Source organism: Microcebus murinus, chromosome 24, assembly GCF_040939455.1.
Source record: "Microcebus murinus isolate Inina chromosome 24, M.murinus_Inina_mat1.0, whole genome shotgun sequence".
Lineage (NCBI taxonomy): Eukaryota > Metazoa > Chordata > Mammalia > Primates > Cheirogaleidae > Microcebus > Microcebus murinus.
Window position 1 is genome coordinate 11,618,569 of NC_134127.1, and position 17,807 is coordinate 11,636,375.

A 17,807-nucleotide genomic window follows, 5' to 3' on the forward strand; every position below is an offset into this window, starting at 1 on the left:
GAGGTAAAAAAACATGTCCACAAAAAGAATTTTATAAGAATGTTCATAGCAGCTTTACTCATAACAGCCAAAACTGAAAACAGCTTAAAGGTCCATCAATAGGAGAAGGGTTAAACAAACTGTGGCATATTCATATAATGAAATTCACTCAGCAGTAAAAAGGAACTAGAAATACATGTTACAAAATCAAAAATATTACACTGAGCAAAATAGGTCTTACAGAAAAAGAGTAAATATTGTATTATTCATATGAAATCTAAAACAGGCAATTCTTATTCTATAGTGGAAAAAATAGGGTTGTCTGGAATAGGGTTATCGGAATAGGATTGTCTGGAAGGCAGGGTAGGGACAGATTGAGATAGGGGCTTGAGGGAACTGAGGTTATGATGACATTCTGTGAGGAAAGTCATAATTTGAGTTACACAGGTGTTTGCACTTGTCAAAATTCAGTGAATGTACACATATGATTTGCACAGATTTTATAATAAAAAACATATCTTTAAACAAATACTGAACTCTAGATAATCATATGTGTATTAGTGTATTTAGGGGAGCTGCACAGATGCCTACAATTTATATTGACATGCATTAAAAAAGGATAAATTGATGGGCAGAAGAATATACTAATATATGCAGACAGCTACATAAAAGAAATTACACAATATTATAATTTATGTGAGCATCCCTCTACTGTTGAAGTTGACTTGTTACCAATTTTTTGCTATTAGAGATACATGTACATATCATCTTACAAATAGCTAACTTGTTCTTTAAATCATTTGCTTCCAAAGACTGATATTAAGGCAAAAGAGATACTTTACACAACTTTTTAGCTAAAAGGGCTATGTGAATTTTCTTTAAAGAAGTACCTTAAAGAAAATGTAAGGTATTAAGAAAACCTTAATACTGGATAAGCATTAAAACCTTAAACTGGGGCTGGGCGCAGTGGCTCACGCCTATAATCCTAGTACTCTGGGAGGTCAAGGCAGGCGGATTGCTTGAGGTCAGGAGTTCGAAACCAGCCTGAGCAAGAGCGAGAACCTGTCTCTACTATAAACAGAAAGAAATTAATTGGCCAACTAAAAACATATAGAAAAAATTAGCAGGGCATGGTGGCTCATGCCTGTAGTCCCAGCTACTCCAGAGGCTGAGGCAGCAGGATTGCTTGAGCTCAGGAGTTTGAGGTTGCTGTGAGCTAGGGTGTCGCCACGGCACTCACTCTAGCCTGGGCAACAAAGCGAGACTCTGCCTCAAAAAAAAACAACAAAAAATTAAACTGGATAAGTAAAAGATTATCCAGTTTATAATCAACAATTTGAAGTCTGGGCGCAGATACTTAGGAAACTAGCTCCTTTTGTCTATTACCAAATTAGACCCTTCTTAAACCCTGAGGCAGGGCATTTGCTTACAAATACTATCAAGGATGTTGCCAGACAATGAAAACTGCAGGAAGATTCCCACTCCAGGACTGAAGCATTCTGACTCATTTTCCTACCCACTGATGGAAAACAGTTTATAGGACTTGGTGGTTTTTTACTAAGAACTACGTTTATACAGTGGTGAGGGGGTAAAAAAAGACAAGCATGGCCATGCTGAAAAATCAGGAGAAGAGTCAGGAATGAGTACGTTGTAATAGATACCATCCAAATCAAATATCAAATGAAAATATAAAACTGACATCCTTATTTTGCTGGTTTGATACTAAAATACCTCATATCACATGTTATAATCCAAACAATATGTTAATCAACTGCCAGGAAGCCTATATCAAAATGTCTTCAATTTAAAGTGAATACCATAAGACCTCAGAATTTAATGCTTTGTTAAAGACTTTAAAAAAAAAAAAAAAGACCTTATCTGAACTCTTCTATAAAAAGAAACTCCATCAGAATATAGTAGTCCTTTAGTAAAAAATGTCATTACTAGGAACTGAACTAAGGAGATGATATCACTCTAAATTGGTACTATTTTTAAAGCTCTTTGAGTGCTATATTTTGAGCAATAAAAAAGCGGGGTCAAATCTTAACTGTAGAAGAGAAAACCTCATATAAACTCTAGTCAACATAAAATACTGGCCCAGGCCAGGCACAGTGGCTCACACCTGTAATTCTAGCTCTCTGGGAGGCCGAGGTGGGCGGATTGCTCAAGGTCAGGAGTTCGAAACCAGCCTGAACAAGACTGAGAACCCGTCTCTACTATAAATAGAACGAAATTAATTGGCCAACTAAAAACATAGAAAAAATTAGCAGGGCACATGCCTGTAGTCCCAGCTACTTGGGAGGCTGAGGCAGTAGGATTGCTTGAGCCCAGGAGTTTGAGGTTGCTGTGAGCGAGGCTGATGTTACGGTACTCTAGCCAGGGCAATAGAGTGAGACTCTGTCTCAAAAAAAAAAAAAGGACTGGACCATTTTGATACAGACATCTTAAAAAGGCATTAAAATCGTATTTTAAGCACCTATATCAACAATGGAAACTGAAGATTTTGTTCTAATTGAGACTAGGATGAGTCCATTAATAAAGTCTCTAAGCCACATTTTAAACAAATAATTATCACAATCCAAAGATGGGATAGAAAGGATTCCTTAATTCTACTGATGGAAAGAATATAGTTACTCATACAGCAATATAAATAAAGTCATAAGAATTTAAATAAGGCTTCATACCATGTCTGAGATCTTCAAAAATACTTTCATGTCATTCTATAGAACTATAAACTCATTTTTAAATAGAAATAAGGAATTAACATTTTCCCTTCCAACTTTTGCTTGGCTAGCTTGGGTACACTCTTTAAATTTCTGCTTTAAAAAAATCTCTTTATCTAGAAAAACTTCCTTAACTGCTCTAAAACTAGGATAAGAGCCCCCATTACATACTGCAACACACAGTAAAATGTACTTTTCCTATCACTCCAGGTTACATACTTTGTAGGTTTTTGTTGTGTTGTTCATGTTGTTGTTTAGGGTTCCCCCTAGACTGTAAGCTTCTTAAGGGAAAGGACTTTTTGCCACTCCACAATTGTGCCAATATTTAACACCTGACCTCTAAGTACTAAAATATTTGTGTAACAAATAAGCTATAATTTTTTAACTTTTCCATCCAAGGGATTGTACCAATTTTCCTATCCCTAAAACAGCTATTAAGCGACTAAAATAGTCAACTAATAGCCAAGTGACAATTATTTTTAATTATTCAGCCTCTACATGATGGAGAAGACAAGATTTAACATAACTTAATGTTATGCATACAAACATGGAAGTGTGGTAAATCGACTACAGGGTATTATGTCTTTAGATTATGGCGAGTTTTATTATTGTTTTGTCTGTTTTCCACAAATGCGTTAAAAGAAACTTTTTTCTAAGAAAGCCAGCTCAAAGCTAGGTTCTCCTAACTATGACATAATTACAGGACTGTTTTACTGTTCGTATTCTGGTTTATCTGGGTATACATAAAACTCTGAACCAATAAAAAGTAACTATTGTGGCAAATAGAAAACATGTGATTTGGAAGACAAGCACTATTTTCTGTGTGAATAACCCTAAATAAGTACATTAATACACAAATAAATATAACTAAGTATGATTTGTTAGTGATTACTTGAGGTATGTGAGAGATGACAAGATTTGTGAAACAACTTGTTAAAATGGTCAAATTTGGAATAAAGTATGTATAAGTAAACAACCTTGGATGATTTGTAAAATCAGCCTTAGATCTTTCATTTAGTGTAAACAAAAAGAAATGCTATTTTATCTAAAACAAGCAAGACCCTTGAGCAAATAAATATCTAGTTAGATGAAAGCCTGTTTATGACTCAATTCACTACAGTCCTAATAGTAGTGTTTATATATATCAAGAATGGATCCAGTGACCTAATAATGATTTCCATTAGTGTTTCTCATACCACTGGTCATGATCCATTAATGGATCACAAACAGCATTCGCTAAAAATGATATAAAACATCAGAGTACAACACATGTAGTAAGGGAAAAGTATTGTTTCCCAAAACTTTGGATTCACTTGCATGTATGTGTATGACAATGTAAAATGTATTTCTAATTATGGGCTACAATAAAAAATACATGAAAGTTACTCTCTTACATTGAAGCCCCTGATTACTACTTCTCCCAAAACACTGCAAAAATCAGAAACTCACTGCACTGCAATTACTCACAGAAATGAAAAGTGACCTTAACCCCAGTATAGGTTATGACAGTTTAAGCTTGATTTCACAAGCTCTAAAATCAAACTGCCTGAATTCAAATCCAGTTTCCACTATTTCCTGAGTGAATATGGACTTATTTAAACAATGTGCTTCACTTTTGTCATCTGTAAAACAAGGAGAACAGTATCTTCCCAGATGTGTTAAAAAACAAGTTAAATATGCATACAGTAAGTTAACGTATGTTTTACTGTTAACAGAACAAATTGAAGGAGTGATGTAAGAAATGTAGCATGAAACTTAACAGGTTATCTTTGATGTTTGTGTGTCTGTGGTGCTTTTTTATCTTGTATCTTTCTGTCCCACTTGAATTTTATAATGTATATACAATATATGTATTTCTAATATAATGTTTCTAATGTATATAACATTATTATCTTTACTTTTAAATATCAATAATAGGTACCTGGGCAGTGAGATTACAGTCCTTTCCTTTTGTCTTACATTTCTCTGTATTCTACAAAAATAGTATTAGGTGTTTTTAAAAGAACATAGTCAACTACTTGCTCAAAAAAAAAAAGGCATTCAAAAATGCAAAGTGTGTGGTCCAGAGTTTAGGAACTCATACTTTTGGGAGGAAAACTTTGTGCCAGATACTTCTCAACGACTCTAGTGTATGAGTTTTGCCCATGATAAAACAGGCAACTGAGACAAGGTAAACTGTCTGTCAGACAACAAGTAGAGGTGTCTGCAACATCAAAGCCTATATATTTTCCATCATCACAAAATACATCCAAATATTCTTCTCCAGTTTTTTCATAAGGGCATATTTTGGTCTCCCCAACTAGACTGTGCACTCCTTGAAAAAAGGGAAATTTTCAAAAACTTCATTTATGTCTTTCATTAAGTTACCAAGACTATATGATAGATCCTTAAACACTTGCTGAGTTGCATTTAACATCTTTTGGTCTGGACTGTCCTCAATGGCTACACCCCTGTAAAAACAAAAGAAACAAGCACACAAACAACAAAACTACTCTAAAGCTTCTTAAATCTACCTTTATTCCTACACACTCAGAACTGAAAAAGTTTAAGTATATCCATATCCGGAGGCCACCAACTGCAAGTAGTTTTGGAATATGTACAAGTGTAACTATGCAAACACTAAAGAAGTTAAAGAAGGATCCTAGGATTCACACAATCTCCCCAACCACGCCCCCATCACCGAGGCACTATCAAAAGAAAGGAACCTCTAGTCTTCTGGTGAGGTGTTATAGAACCATAACCACGCCCCCACTTTGCTCCATCACAGGAGTCTGTTTTCTTTTCCTAGCCGGACCCCTATCCCCTACCCCAAAATGTTTAATAAACAATTTAAAAGTCTCTGACCTGCAGCGAAGTGCAGGGGAGAAGACTTCCGGCCGGCCATGTCCTTTGCATTTACGTTTGCCGCGTCCACCAGCCTCTTTACCCGGGACACGTCCCCATTGCGACAGGCCTCCAGCAGTTCCCGTAGGGCACCACTCACTGCTGGGACCCCTGTCCCAGGTCCCGCTGCCCCAGGCCCCAATGTTGCTGTGGTGCTAACTCCGGCTGCCTCGGGGCTCTCCGCCAAGCTTGATCCAGGGGAGGATGGAGAGGAAGATGAGGAAGAAGTCGGGGAAGAAGAGGACGACGGTGAATTGTTACTGCCACCACCGGCTGGGTTGGGAGCGACCCCAACGGCAGGTGAAGCAGAAACTGCCGGGACCACGGTAGCGGCGGCGACGGTACAGATTGTGCTGGTGGTACTGCAACAGCTGGTACTGTCAACCGGGTCCGGGGATCTGGGCCTGTCGGGCGGATCCCGACTGCCATCCCCCTCCGGCAGCGTTAGGCCGTGCCGAGGGGAGGCGAAGGGGGCCAGGCCACCGGCCGTTGGGGAGCCTGGGGTGGTCCCCGGGGCCAGGCCGGGGCTGAGTGGTGGGGGAGGTGGCGGCGGCGGCGCCGAAGCCCCTGGGGCGGGCTGGAGCTGTTGTTGATGATGGTGGTGATGATGCTGAGAGCGACGCGACGCCGCCATCTTCGGACTCCCCGAGCACTGTCACTGCGGCAACGGCCCCCACCGCCCGCCCTCACTTCCGACCGCAGGACCAATCAGCATCCAGCGCACAGGAAATGATGCGAGGCGGGGCAGGCGGAGCCAAAGAGAAGGAGGGACGTAATGGGAACTCCGAGAACAGCCAGGGAAGGGGCGTGGCTTTCTCACCGAGGGGCGGGCTTTGTGACGCCTTGGCGGGCTTGCTGGAGAGATTTGAAAGCTGGAGCCAGCTTCTGCCTAAACGGGAAGCTTCCTGCATTTCTCACTTTCAGCCTGCTTACCTTGCCCTGCTCACTCTGCTGCCAGATCTCCCTCTGTCTTCCTTATCTTGCTCCAGAGCCAGATATTGAAATGCAACTTTGTGCAAGCAGAAAACGTGTCATGTATAAAGTGTCCTTGTCTGAAAAATGGAACTGGCAGTACCTACCTCACAGAATTGTCAGCCGGATTAAAAGCGCTAACAGATACAAAGCGTGGTGTCAGTGATACATAACTATAATTAGCCCATTGGGTAATTTTTTTAAATGCAGTCTTATTTTTTTCCCAGGTATCACTTGGTTGTTTTTTTTTCCCTTCCCTATAAGTTAACACTGTATGCGTTTTGTTAATCCCCCATTTTAAACTATGGTTCAGATTGCCAGGATTGGCATTCCAGCTCTGCCACTTACTGTGCAAATTTGAGCCAGCTATTTAACCACTCTGTGTCTCATTTCCCCTCTGTAAAATTGAAATGACAATAGTGCAATAAGTTGAACTATTAACATTATGATTGTTTTCTATTCTACAGGGTGTTCCAAAAGTTGCCAAACATAAGGAAAATGGGAAATTGTAGCTAAATGTACCTTTATTTACAAAATATTTATCACAAAATTCTACACATTTTGTTGACTTCTTTTAGCTTATCCTCTCACCCCACTTCCCAAACTAAGATAAACACCTGACTGGTGTCACTCACCTTCAGGTGCCATTTTTTCAGCGACTCAACTACTTTTTCTCTCTTTCTCCTGCCTATATCTACTTATCTACTTTTTTCTTTTTTTTTTTTTTCAGTCTGACATCAAAAAAGATGTATCCATAAATGGAATGATTGCAATGAAGTCTCCATTTCATACGTACTGTTCAATAGTAAAGTAAGCATTGTAGAAATATGCACAAACAGCATTATTCTAATAGCGTGGACACAGGGATTCTGTGTCCTAAGAGAAACAACATTTAGAGGAGTCAAGCAGAATATTAAACCAGGTGATAAATTGTTGTTTCACATGTTGATTATTAAATATAATTAGTGTGCTGTTACTATTACCATTTAAATATATAGGTGAGCTTATTTGGAACTACCAACTAAATACAATAAGATCAGGAACATAATTAGAATCATGAGTGGCATTTATTTCCATCAAGTCTAGTGTTACAGATTATAACTCTTAAGATTACCCCCATCTGTCTTATAAATTTGTGCCATTGTTCACAGTAGACAAATGACAAAAAGTATAGGAAAAATCCATCACTACAACTAAAATAAGTCTACAACATTCTTCTGGTTTTGAATTCTAACTTCTTAACATGGAGCATATAGAAGCATGGAAGAGTGGGTGTGAATCCGCATGACATGTTAGATGTCCATAACTCACCTTCTGCCCTCTTGACAATGGCCTTCTCACTGAATGGGAAGCATAGAATATCTCATTTGTCCCCCAATGGCCAGTTACTCATAGATCATGGAAAGCAGTAATAATATTCAAGCTAGTTCAAAATGTATCTATTGTGTCTATTTATCCGTAAAAAGATAAATAAGGAAATCTCTGCTGGATAGAGATTTTTAAAAAACTAAATGGCCTGAAACTCTGGAAATGCGGTCAATCAATTGGAAATTGCTTTTTTTCCTCCTCCAATGGAAAGTACTAAAAGTACTTAACATTAAATATTTATAAAGTTTGGGTTTATATGGACTAATGTGAGCTCTAAACATGAAAGGGCAGATGTCATTACCTAATCTTTTGTGGCTAAACATAATTCCATGAGGAATGTACTATACCATAATGGCAAGAGCAAAGCTTGAAGTCAAACAAACCTGGGCTTGAATCACATCTCTGAAAACTGCTAGTTGCCTGATCTTGATAGACATGCTTCAGCTCTGTAAGCCTAAAATGTTCGTTTTACTGTAGCATTGTCATGAGGATCAGAAGACCTAGGTGTTTTGTAAACACTCCTTGAATGTTAGTTCCATTCTCTTATGTGGCACCCATAAAATGTTAACAAGAACTCACAGCCACTGTTGATAGCTTTCTCCTCACAACTCCCTTTATAATAAAGACTGGGAATAAATATCCACTATTTTGCATGTACCAGGAATCTTACTCAAAGAAAGATTGGGTTTAATTGTTTCCTCATCTGCTAATCCAGGATTCTTTATAAACCCTATCTCCAAGAAACTATTATTGAGGCTCAGTTATAGAGCATCGTATTTTCAAAAATGTTTTCACAAAAATCATATCCAAATACTACAAAAATATGAGTATATAGCACGCTCTTAGGTCATATTGTTGATACAAAAGACAAAGCCACCAACTCAAAGGGCAGTCATCTTCTGGACTATTTTCTGTTGTTTGTTTTTTTCACTCATGGAGGTTACATGGACACTCTGAAATTTACACAATCATAAACTTACACAGGTTCTGTATTTCAATTAGGCTTGGGTGTTATTCCATCCATATACTTCCCATTGATCTGGCCCAGATCCAAGTTCACTGGCAGTAGTTCAGATCTACTAAGTCCAGTTATTCTTTCATGCCTTGTGTGACGCCTCCTCAGCAAATCCACAAGCACAAGCCAGAGCTGTAGTTTGGCTGAGGCAGTATCATGTCCTCACCTTGGTCTTAGAGAAAGATAAGTTACTTTTATGACATGGTGTCAAGAACCCAGATTTCTCTATAGAAGTGTCACATTCTCTTAGCTGAAGGTCCATCCAGAAATCCAAGTGAATCTTTTTTTGTAAAGGCACAAGTAGTCAACAATTCCAACAGCTGAAATCATACTAACTGCATTATATCAGAGAAAGTTTTATTCAAAGAAAAAGCAAAATAAATTATTACAAGACAGGAAAAATATAGTAATTTAAAGATCCCCTATATATCAGTTTCTTAGGAACCCCCCCATTGAAGTTTTCAGTTGCTTTGTAAGATATCGCTTACATACCAGGGTCCTCTGAATGCTGCTCCCAAGACATCTGTAGCCTGCCCTGTGATAACTTGCATTTTCTCCTGCTATGGTCTGTACACTTAGGAGTAGTTAGTTCGTTGTGAAATGTTAGTTCCAGGCAGAGAGGCAGTATAATATAGTAGTTAAGAATATGGATTCTGCAGGTAGACTTCTTAAAGATGAATCCTATATTTGTCACTAATTAGCAGTGTGTGATGGAAGAATGCCACATCCTACATTTTAATAAGAATGAATGAAAACCTATCTGCTGTGTTTAAAAAAAAACAAAACAGTAAACAAGCTTTCCTATCAAAAACATTCTTTTGCTGGTAAGCAATTTTTTTTCCAAAAGTAATGAAAATCATACACATGTATTGTATTTGTGTAATCATACACATTAAGTATTTGACTACCTCACTCGAAAGAGACAAACACCTGCTATCCTCCAAAGTCATACACATGTTTAGAAAAGTTCTGGAATGCATTGATAAGGAATAGAATAATTAGCCAACAATGCATATATAATGATGTAATGGCTTATGTAAATGGGTATAGCCAATCAGAATAGGGCTGATGCAACTGCAAACCAATAGATTATGAGTGCACCCAGAGTGCTCAGCCTTTCCAATCAGAACATGGGGCTACACACCAAGCCACTATGAATGTTGATCCTTGCCACTGCCTGAGTGTTTGTGGCTGCCACATACTGACCATGAGGTGACTCCTAGTCCAGATGAAGACTGGGGCAAACACCTTTGCCAGCCAAGATCATCAGAACTACCAGCTGGGAAAGAGTGACAGCCTAGGCAGTGAGAGGCTCCCATCCATCCCCAAACAGGTGGTTCATGCATTCCACCCACCATCTCTTCTTGCTCCCTTGCAGCTGTTACTTGAATTGTTGAAGGACATAGATGCTTTCATAGATGAAAGCTGAATAAGTGAAAATCGTGAGAAGTTTCTCTTGGCATTGCCTATGCCTCCATATCCAAGGTCTTTGTTTTCATGTTGAGATGCTCAGAATAAAATGTATAATCCAGGATCATCATTTAACCTTTCTGTAAACCCATCTGCAAAGGAGAGATGTTAATAGTTGTCGCAAGAAATAAATGGGTTAATATATTCCAAGTGCCTAAACAACTTCCGGCACATAATAAACGCTGTGTCAGCTTTTATTATTATCAAGAACTGGGAAAGGCCTCTGCTATGGGATATAGAAAGGTTAACCCAAGAGACATGACTAATTTTTCTTGCCCAACAACAAGTGGATTCCTTTTTACCCTGTGTTGTTATTTGGCCTCTTGTGCATGTTTCTTCTTTTGCTTTACAGTCTCTTAAAAGAAGAGCTAATAAACTTGGAAATGGAAAGAGCCTCTTACATTTCGGGAAACACAAATAGACCCTTCTGGTGCTAGTCAGACTGTGGAAGAGGTGGAAACAGCCAAGGAGGGCACCTCAGCCTGGAAGTATATGGGTTTCTTTTGAAGGATTCTGCCCACAATGCTGAGAAACCACCGTCTTCACCATATGGGAAACCACCACAGATGCAAGACCACCTCAGGAGAAACCAACACATCCATAATCTCTGAAGTCCCTGTGGTCCAGGAAGTTTGCAAAAGGAATCTCCCACAGAAGATGAACTTGACCATGAATCACCATATAAGTGAGAGGGCCAAGGATGTGAGAGAAAAACAGCAAATTCCCAAACTCAATGATTACAGGTAGTAGATCAATCCAAAATTTATTGTTATATCTATATTTAAGGCTTGTAATAGGCAGACTAATGGCACCTCAAAGAAATCCAAGTCCCAACCCCTGTTACCTTATGTGACGAAGTAGATTTAATGTCACAGATGGAATTAAGGTTGCTAATAACTGACTTTAGAATAGGGAGATTTTCCTGGATTGTGTGGGTGGGCTTAATCATAAAAGCCCTTAAATGAACAAAATGGAAATAATAAAGGAGACTGGAGTGATTCCATGTAAGAACCGAACCAGCCAGTGCTGGCTTTGAAGATGAAGGATGGGGCCAGGGGCCAAGGAATGCAGGCAGTCTCTACAAGTTGGAAACAGATTCTGCCCTAGGGCCTCCAGAAAATAACTCAGTCCTGCCAACACCTTGATTTTAGCCCAGTGAGACCCATGCCAGATTTATGACTACATAACTATAAAATAAATTTGTGTTGTCTTAAGCTACTAAAGTTGTGATTAATTTGTGATAGCAGCAATAGAAAATGAATACAGGGCTTCTTTGGAAAATTGGATGATATGAAGCTACCAGCCTATTATTTTACCTATTTTTACTTATGACAATAGGCTGAAGTCACATAGTGTCTGTCACTTGGTATCACCAAAGGGCAATTGTTCTCTATCCTTCCTTTTGTCAATTTATATCAAGCTGACTTCACTAGGTTAAGGGCCTCAGTATACTAGTTCCCTATTGCTGCTGTAACAAATAACCATGCACTTAGTGGCTTGAAACAGCACAATACAAATTTATTCTCTTACAGTTCTGGGGTCAGAAGTTTACAGTCAGTTTTATTGGGCTAAATAAAGTCAAGGTGTCAACAGTGCTGGTTTCTTCTGGGGCCTTTGAGGAGAGAATCTGTTTCCTTGATTTTTTTTTCAGCTTCTAGTACTGCCTTGATTCTTTTGCTTTTGGCCCTTCTGCCATCTTTATAGCACATCAATACAATCTCTGCTTCCATTGCATCACCTTCTGACTCTGACTCTTCCTACTTCATCCTTAAAAGAACCACTGTGATTACATTGGGTCCACCCAGATAATCCAAGATAATCTCTCCATCTCAAAATCTTTAACTTAGTCACATCTATAAAGTCCCTTTTGCCATATAAGGTAGCATTTTGGGGGGTCCAGGATGAGGATATGGACATATTTGGGGGGCATTATTAAATTACTACAACAAGAACTTCAAAGTATGCCTTATATGGAGAGAGAGAGAGGTCTGTCCTAAGGGGCAAATTTGGGTTAGTTTAGCACACAGAAGGAGGACACAGAAGAGAAAGCACCCTATTCAATCAGAGAAGTACAATGGGGTCAATGCTGTCCTACTGCAGGGGTATATCAACCCCTAGCTTCATGTGATAATGTAGTCTACAGGGACTTTGATCACCTTTTTCTCCAACCAGACATCACACTAGTACATTACATGGGTGGCATTATGCTGGTTGGACCTAGTGAGCAAGAAGTAGCAACTACTCTAGACTTATTGATAAGACATTCACATGCCAGAGGGTGAGAAATAAATCCAACACAAATTTAGAGGACTTGTACCTCAGTAACATTCCTAGGGCTCCATTAGTGTGGGGCTTATCAAGACATCCTCTCTGAGATGAAGGTTAGTTAAGTTGTTCCATACGGCCCCTCCTAAAACCCAGAAAGAGGCAAAATGCCTGGTGAGACTCTTAGAACTCTGGAGGCAACATGTTCCCCATTAGAGTGTGTGACGTCAGCCTATTTAGTGGGTGACCCAAAAAAGCTGCTCCTTTTGAGTTGAATCTGGAACAGCCAGGAGGCTGAGCTTATGATGATGTCACTGCACAGACATGTCCTGGGGAACACACTGTCCTGGGGAACAGAGCAAGACCCACCTCAAAAAAAAAAAATCACAATTCAAAAAGGGACCATCAAGACAAATTTTTACACTCCTTCCTCCTGCAGATCTCTTCTGCACATACCTCTGGATAGAAGGTCTCAACATGACTTTTCACATGGGTGCTGATGTTTGTAGTCAGTAGAGGTTCTATAGCATGCCCGGATTCTAAAATACCAATCCAGGCAGGGCTGATGTTCAGCTGAAAAGCAGAAAAGAGGTTATATCAGTTGTTGGCTGTCATCTTGACTGATTGGTGGCCAAGCCATACAAGCTATTACATATTTTGAATATCATTCCTTCCTACAGGTCCTCACATGCAAAAATATTAATATATTCAACTCTACTGTGTTGAAGGCTTCATGAAATCACACCTTCAAAAATAGCAGTTCTGTCATTTTATACAACATTGAAAACATCAGAGTCATCTGATAAATACTGATCAGCCAGTTAGGTGCAGTGTGTATTCATGAAGTGCCATCATTGATTACCTGGATCTCATAAATGGTGAGTGGTGTTAATGGCCTTGCCAGCATTGGAGCAGCTTGTCTCTGGTCACCCAGGCCCCTTTGCTTCTGGAAGCAGAGAGAATGTGGCACAGTTGGCTGCACTCTGTGAGCAGACTGCTTGGAGTCACACCACAGAGTCCCTTGGGGTAGCTCCATGCCAACCCAAGGGCACCCAAGGAGAAGGTGTAATGAATACCTGCTACTGCTATCTTTGCAGTGTGTCATCTCAGCACCTAACTTGAACTGAATATTTGAACATTGGCTGGCAGTCACAGCAGTGTCATTTGGATTTATATCTCAAGTGTACTTACAGTTCATGAAGGGATCTGTTCCATTATCACAGAGTGTTGTATTGAATTCCCTTTCTAGTTTTTTAGCGGAAAGCGGGGAAAGAAAATGGATAAAAAGTGACTAATGTGGGTAATTATCTTTACAATTCTCGCCAGTGCAGTACTCTCAAATCCTTTTTATTGTCTTTCTTTGGGCCCTCTGAGAAACAAATCTCTTTGGAAATTCTCACTTATTGAAAATCTATAGACTTCAGCCAACCCTTTCTAAAGAGCAAGAGCGTCATTATGGTTTTTCTGAAGCACAAAATGAGGTGCTTAACTTTAATTATACCAAGATTTTATAGATTTGGCTGGCTTAATATCTTAAGCCTTGATTAACATTGGAGAACTTGTAATCATCACTATTCAGGCTTGGAGGGGGGCAGGAGACATCTACCAAGGGTGTCAATGATTGGAGGCGGGGGAGCTCCAAAGTGACAGAGATGTGGATGAAGACAAAGCCTGTGGCTCTTGATAGACATCGAGAATACTCAGGTGGTTATTGGTCATGTGAAATCAAAGCAAGTGTAAATAATATGAAAGCAAGAGTTTACTAAAAGAACTTTAGTACAGAGGTACAATGTAATAAAAAAGATATTAATAGCATGCAGTTATCAAGTACACACTGTAATGTTTCTCAAAATGCACCCCAAAATGTAGCCTATGGAGCTCTCATGGAGCCCCCTTAGAGCCTACTACATTCAGTTTTTATGACTTGAAAGTCTATGTTTTTCCTATTTTATTTTCTATTTTTACTTTCCTTAGAATGCTTGGCTTCTAGATTGCCGGGGATATTCAGATATTACTGAATCAGCTACAGAGCCTTTTTTCCTACTATGATTTATTATGAGTAATGTCACAGGAAACAAATAGGTTAAACAAAAGTGTTAGTGCCCTGGGAATACACATCTTCCTGAAGCAGGGCCTGGAAGGATGTTAACATTGAACTGAAGATTTAGGAAATTCCTGTTTCCAGATCATCAGAGAGCCTCACAATTCCTGCCCAGCTGGAGTCATTTTATACATGTGGTTTTTTAAAAAAGAATAATTATCTTTAAAAATTCTTGCTTATTAGACTGAGTTAGAAGAATTATCATCGGCTATGTGAATATGTAATTACCATGATTTATTTGTCAAGTACTGAACATAGGTATATATATATCCCACATTTTTATGGAAATTGAGAAGTTAATTATCACAACCATTAAGCAAAACCCAGAGAGCAGTGTACATGAAATACTTCCTTATAATTCTAATAAACTGGTTTTAAATCCTATTAGACTTGACATTTTATTCAATAGTTCCCAAACATTTTCCCCTGTAGTTAATGGATCTCTGCACTTATCTTTATCACTAAAAATATTCTAGGTATATTGAAAAGGCTTACAAAAGTTCATGCTGGACATACAAAATTAAGTTTGTGTGCAAATCTGTTGGAATGTCCTTTACAATTGAAAAGTATAATTTGCCTTATTTTTGTCACCTAGTCTTTATGTACCACTTCATGTTTCAAGGTATTATATAATCACTAGTTTCTCTTGAGTTATTCTAATGTTATTCATTATAACGTCCTTTTGATACTATATGCAATTTGATTTTGTTATACCTTTTGACATATTTCAATGGAAAAAGGGAATAAGATGGGCACTTCTAATATTCTGTGTTGGGGTCCCCAAGACTACCCCCAGGTTTGATGAATTACTAGGAGGATTCACAGGATTCAATATTTAGTCGGAAACTATGATTTATAACAGCAAAAGGATACAAAGCAAAATCATCAAAGGAAAAGGCAGATGAATGAGGTCTAGAGGAAACCACATGCAAGCTTCCTCTCCCACTGGAGTTGCACAGGATGTGCTAATTCGAATCCCCAGCAACTGGTTGTGACAACACTTGTGACATGTTGTCTACCAGGGAAGCTCATTAGAGACTCGGTACCCAGAGTTATTTGGGGCTGAACACATTGGCAGCTTCTGCCTGGCACATACCATATTTCTAGACTCCTGTCACCTTTGTCTTAAGTAGCTGCATTTGTTGTGAGTCTATTTCTGGATTCTCTGTTTAGTACCATCAACCTACTCATCTGTCCTTGTGCTAAATACTAAATGTCCTAATTACCATGGGTTTATAGTAAGTCTTTGTATTTAGTGGTGTAAGTCCGCCCACTTTGTTCTTCAAGACTGTTCTGGCTATTCCATATTCTCGGCGTTCTCATATAAGCTTTGGAAGCAGTTTGTCAATTTTCACAAAAATAGACCTTCTGGGATTTTGATTGGCCTTCCCTTTAATCCGTATATCTATTAGTGGGAGAATGTACATTTTTCTAATTGGTCAAATTTTCCAATTGGTGCATATGGTTTATTCTTTCATTTATTTAGGACTTCCGTAATTGTTCGTTAAAATGTTTCATAGTTTTCTTGGCCTTGAATAACATATTGTTTAGGATTTTAGCATCTATGCTCATGAGAGAGCTTGTCCTGAAATTTTCCTTTCTTGTAATGTCATCATTGGGTTTTGGCAGCAAAGTTATGCTGGCCTCATAAAACAAGTTGAGAAGTGTTTCTACTGTTATAGTCTATGAAAGAGTTTGTCATGACTGCTATTATTTCCTTCTTAAATATGTTTGGATGAATTCACTGGTAAAGCCATCTAGCCATAGTGGTTTTTTGATGAAAGAGTTTTAAATCACAGATTCAACCTCTTTAATATATTAATATATATGATTGGAAATTTTAATTTATTTTTTGGCAGTTTATTAAATTATATTTTCCTATGAATGTGTACATTTTGTCTCAACTGGCAAATTTATTGACCTTCTATTATTCATAATATCTTCCTATGAGCTTTCAAACATCTGTGTAATCTATAGTGATGTCCCTTTTTCATTTCCAGTATTTGCAACTTCTGTCTTCTATCTCTTTTTCTTCTCATCAGTTAGGCTAAATATCTATCATTCTGGAATGTCTTTTAAAAAAACTAACTTTTGACTTTGTTGATTTTTTAATTGTGTATTTCCTATTTCTTTCATCTTTCTTCTTTATTATTTCTTTTCTTCTATGTTATTTGGATTTAATTTGCTATAGTTTTAAAAATTGCTTGAAATGGATACCAGTAAGACATGAATTTAAAATACTTTCTTTATAGTGGTAATGGCTTATATTATTCCAGTCTCCTTTTTTCCCATTGTCCTTTGTGTGACCAAAAGCATGTGTTTTCAAATGATGGTCCTCTAACAACTTAGGGATATAGATTGTTAATATGAAATTTTTATTTTTTAAAGGGAGTGCTTCTATATTGTACAGCAGTGCTCCCCAACCTTTTTGACACCAGGAACTGGTTTCATGGAAGACAATTATTCCATGGACTGGGGTGGGGGAAGGATGGTTTGGGGATGATTCAACTCATTACATTTATTATGCACTTTATTTCTATAATTATCACATTATAATATATCATGAAATAATTACACAACTCACCATAATGCAGAATCAGTAGGAGCCCTGAGCTTGTTTTCCACAGCTAGATGGTCCCATCTTGGGGGGATGGGGAACAGTGACTGATATGACAGGAGGTAGAGCTCAGGCAGTGATCCCAGCGATGGGGAGTGGCTGTAAATACAGATGAAGCTTCACTCACTTGCCCTCCGCTCACCTCCCGCTGTGCAGCCCAGTTCTTAACAGGCCACAGACCAGTACTGATCCACATCCTGGGGGTTGGGGACAGCAGTTGTAGAGTTGTGACCATAATTATAATTGAGAATTCAAAACATTGCCCAGTGATTTGGTTGATGGAAGTATCTTTTATACACACAAGTTGTTATGTGGTAGGAAGTGACTTAGCACTAGGGATAATTGAGTACTGTGGCCATGGCCTTTGACAATGTCATTTTTCATCTCCTTTTGAGATTACTCTATTAAGAATAC

At 38.5% G+C, this 17,807-nt stretch overlaps 1 protein-coding gene and 1 long non-coding RNA gene across 3 annotated transcripts in view; one reads left to right on the forward strand and one right to left on the reverse strand.

Annotated features, from left to right (window-relative positions):
* TNKS (tankyrase) overlaps nt 1–6,261 on the reverse strand; it is a 201,589-nt gene extending 195,328 nt beyond the window's left edge. For both annotated transcript variants that reach the window (XM_012739787.3, XM_012739786.3), the window contains exon 1: nt 5,547–6,261. In XM_012739787.3, the coding sequence (XP_012595241.1) occupies nt 5,547–6,219 (673 nt within the window). In that variant the 5' untranslated portion in view covers nt 6,220–6,261. The remainder of the gene's footprint in view (nt 1–5,546) is intronic.
* Nucleotides 6,262–10,048: 3,787 nt separating this feature from the next.
* Nucleotides 10,049–17,807, forward strand: part of LOC105857457 (uncharacterized) — a 68,436-nt gene continuing 60,677 nt past the window's right edge. The window contains exons 1-3 of the long non-coding RNA XR_001147681.3: nt 10,049–10,273; nt 10,763–11,153; nt 13,356–13,553. This is a non-coding gene — a long non-coding RNA (uncharacterized LOC105857457). The remainder of the gene's footprint in view (nt 10,274–10,762; nt 11,154–13,355; nt 13,554–17,807) is intronic.